Source organism: Chenopodium quinoa, unplaced genomic scaffold (assembly GCF_001683475.1).
Source record: "Chenopodium quinoa cultivar QQ74 unplaced genomic scaffold, ASM168347v1, whole genome shotgun sequence".
Taxonomy (NCBI): domain Eukaryota; kingdom Viridiplantae; phylum Streptophyta; class Magnoliopsida; order Caryophyllales; family Amaranthaceae; genus Chenopodium; species Chenopodium quinoa.
In genome coordinates, this window is record NW_018744991.1 from 364,454 (window position 1) to 368,486 (window position 4,033).

General features: G+C 32.6%; 1 protein-coding gene and 1 non-coding gene across 2 annotated transcripts; both read left to right on the plus strand.

The window, feature by feature from the left end:
* The first annotated feature begins 404 nt into the window (after positions 1-404).
* On the plus strand, positions 405-476 carry TRNAD-GUC. The gene has a single exon. It is a non-coding gene; the product is annotated as a tRNA-Asp (tRNA).
* A 1,637-nt stretch (positions 477-2,113) lies between these two features.
* On the plus strand, positions 2,114-3,211 carry LOC110706744. The gene has a single exon (XM_021884700.1). It carries the CDS (start codon positions 2,114-2,116, stop codon positions 3,209-3,211), a length of 1,098 nt encoding a protein of 365 aa, XP_021740392.1.
* Positions 3,212-4,033: the final 822 nt, after the last annotated feature.

Sequence of the window (4,033 nt, forward strand, 5' to 3'; positions counted from 1 at the left end):
TTCTCCCACTTTAAAGTGAATAATCAGCGACGGTGGTCAACTCGCAAGAGATAGGATTCCGAATCCTCAATTTATAAAGGAAACATGTCAAGAAGTAATTTAAACAGGAAGAGGTACTAGCTAGTTTCTCTTTGCCCTATCCTATAACTTGTTATCGTTCATTTTGTAACCCAAACTTTTAACTCCTGTAAACACATATTTTTGTTAAACCTCAAAGCCTTTTCCACTTCATTATGACTATTAAAAGTCAACCCGGGAAAAAACGTGCTAACAAACTATCAACCTTGCTGATAAGAAAAATATATAAGCCTTCAAATGTATTTATGGACAAGGTCTTACTTATAAAAAGCAAAAAAATTGATTTTGATTACTATAGACTGAGACCTAATTTACTAACATCTCAAGTCGTTGTAGTATAGTGGTAAGTATTCCCGCCTGTCACGCGGGTGACCCGGGTTCGATCCCCGGCAACGGCGTAATAGTTTTTATTTTATTTTATAATATTTTTTGGGAAGAACTATTTACATTTTATTATTTAAGTTCATTCAGCTTACTCCATTTCTTTATTTACTAGTTAAAAGGAAAAAGAAATAGAGTCAACAATAAAAATATAAATAAAGAAATAAGTGTTAGAAGATAAGTCTAATAAGTGAATGCCAATTATTGATTTGATTACACAATGCTCATATAGGTCCAAACACTTGTGAACTCATATGGCTCTATGTGAGTAATTATTGTATTATTAGTGTAACTCATGGCTATAAATACAATGCCATAGAAGTAAGAATACAATGATAACACTACAACAATTTCACCCATCTTCTTTCACTCTTTTACTCCTTTTATTAATCAAAACTTTTCTATCGGTAAATTCTTTAACACGTTATCAGCACCAGTTTTCAGTCAGGTATATTTATACCTACTTCTAAAAATTTATAACAAATAATACTATCTACTTCTAAATGTTTCGAGGAGTATGCTCTATAGTTGCCCATATTTGGGATCCTCTATAACAGAAACTCAAACATTTACTATATATACCTCAAAAACAACGGTGAAAGTTCTCTTACTTGTAAATTTACTACTATCATCTTTTGTTTATTCATGTTGATGTTTCTTTGTTTGATCCATGTTGATATTACATACTCATTTTACGTAAATTTTTATCTTAGTTATTATAATTGCTAAGTAGTAGCTTTGCATGCATATTATTATTAACTAGATTAACAAAAAGATGCAGCCTTTTACACTTATTATTTTTCTTACTTTTACATACTTTTTGTGTTTCTTTCCGTTTTCGAACCCATGATCTTTTATAGATATTAGGGCTCTCGGACCACTATGGCTTGCATTCCCAGTGTGATAACCTTTTACAATTATAAATATATATATATGGACCATAATTTTATGCCAGTACGTTAGACTATTATATGATATTTTTACAGTTGTACAGAACAGTAACGGATAAACCTACCTCTATAAAAGACGGATTTTTCCCCCAATTTCACCACAAATCCCTTATCCTTTCCCACTTTTTATCCAAAAATCACCTAAAAAAAAAAAAAAAAAAAAAATTCACCCCCTTCTTCTCCGATATGTTCCCCGACGACGGCAACCAAAACACCCAAAACACCCACAACTTCACTTTTGAGGAAGATTTAATGAAGATAAAACAATATTTCCTTCTAATTACGGCGCTTGTAATTTTATTAGTAGCAATATTAATTTTTGTCATTATGTATAAGTAAAACTCACTTATTTTGTCGTTTTAGTATATTAAAAGCTTGTTTTTGTTTTATTATGTATGTTTGTTGTTATTAATCATCATTGTATAATATTACCGTTATCATTATAATTATTGTTACTACTGTCATTGTTGTCGTTTTGCTGTTTTTTTTGCAACTAACATGATTAATTTTTGTCTAATCATATAATTACTCACAATAATAAACCAAGGGGGAGAAAAGACTATATTATTTATGGTTTATTATTATCAAATTTAATTATCACGTGTCTTATTAACTTAATTATAAATATGGAAGAACTAAACATGTGAGTTGTACATATAATTTGTTATTATAAACTAATTATCACGAAATTTGTTGTAGCTAAAATGGGAGACCTTATGAAAAGACAGTTCAGCATCTTAGATTTATCTGGAAAGAAATTTCTGGAATGGAAAGTGGACGCAATGATGAATTTGAAAGCTCAAGGCTTGGAGCACACTGTTAAAGAAAATAAAAGTCCCTCTGGTCAAACAACTGATACTACCACTTCTGCAATGACTGTTGCAAAACCTGTTACTGAACAAGATAAGGCAAAAGCCTTAGTGTTGTTAAGGCATCATTTACATGAAGGCCTTAAAACTGAGTACATGATGGTTGAAGATCCCAAAGAATTATGGGATTGCCTTAATGAAAGATTTGGACACCACAAAAGGGTGCTCCTTCCTAAGGCATTATTTGACTGGACAAATTTACGGTTCCAGGATTTCAAATCTGTAATTGATTATAATTCAACCATACATGAGATAGTGTCTATATTGAGATATTGTGATCATCCAGTTTCGGATGAACAGATGATTGAAAAAACACTCACTACCTTTCATGCAAGTAACATACTGTTGCAAGAACAATATCGTGAAAGAGGTTTTAAAAAGTTCAATGAATTAATGAGTGTATTGCTTGTTGCGGAACAAAATAGTGAACTTTTGTTGAAAAATCATAACCTGAGACCAACTGGGTCTTTGGCCACTCATCATGAGGCAAATGCAACAAATTCCTATCCACCCGAGTCAAATGCTACAAGAAGAGGTGGACGTGGAAATTACAATGGCCGTGGAAAAGGCCGTGGAAATTATCGCGGACGAGGCCGAGGACGTGGTAGAAACAATTTTCAAAGAAACAGTAATTTCAAAAATTTTGAAAAACAGAAAGGACAGTCATCTGGAAGCCACAAACAAACTCTTTCAAAAGGAAAAGACACATGTTACAGATGTGGCATGACAGGACATTGGGGACGTACCTGTCGTACGGCCAAACATTTGGTAGACCTTTACCAGGCTTCTGTAAAAGGCAAAGAGAAAAATGCAGAAGCAAATTATGTTAATGAAGAAAATGCTCCATGTCCTACCCTTGATGTGTCCGATTTCTTCATGGACAATGCTGAAACTGGGAATGATTTCATTCTTGGAGAAAACAACAATGCTTAGGTTCCCCATCTACTAATGTAACATATGCTATGTTTTAATGTATTTTCTTAGTTCCCTGTATTTTTAAATTTCTAGTCATGTACTTTAAATCTTTATCATCAATAAACGTTTGTATGATATTATTCTAAACTAATCTTAAATTTATTTTATGAAGATATGGATCTACCTGAAGTTAGTTCCGAATATCAATGCCTTTTGGACAGTGGAACAACACATACTATCTTAAAAGATAGAAAATATTTTTCACAACTAAAGTTGTTTCAAGCAAATGTAAACACCATTTCCGGGTCAGCTAAATTAATTGAAGGATCTGGAAAGGCTTGTATAATGCTTCCAAATGGAACAAAATTAATAATCAATAATGCTTTATATTCGAGTAAATCTCGAAGAAATCTCATAAGCTTTAAAGATGTACGCCAAAATGGCTATCATCTAGAAACAATGACGACAGATCAAAAAGAGTATATATGCCTCACGGCAGAAAAACATGGCAAGAAACATATATATGAGAAATTGCCAGCATACTCTTCGGGGTTATACCGTATAAACATACGACCCGTGGAAATCAATATGATATCTAACCAGAAGTTAGATGACAAACATTTGATTATTTTATGGCATGATCGTTTGGGACATCCAGCAACTGGGATGATGCAAAGAATAATAGCACATTCAGTTGGACATTCAATAAGAAATGTCAAAATTCCCCGATCAGATGAATTAACATGCTCTGCATGTTCACTTGGCAAATTAATAATAAGGCCATCTATGAACAAAATTGCTACTGAATCTCCAAAATTCTTGGAAAGAATTCAGGGAGAT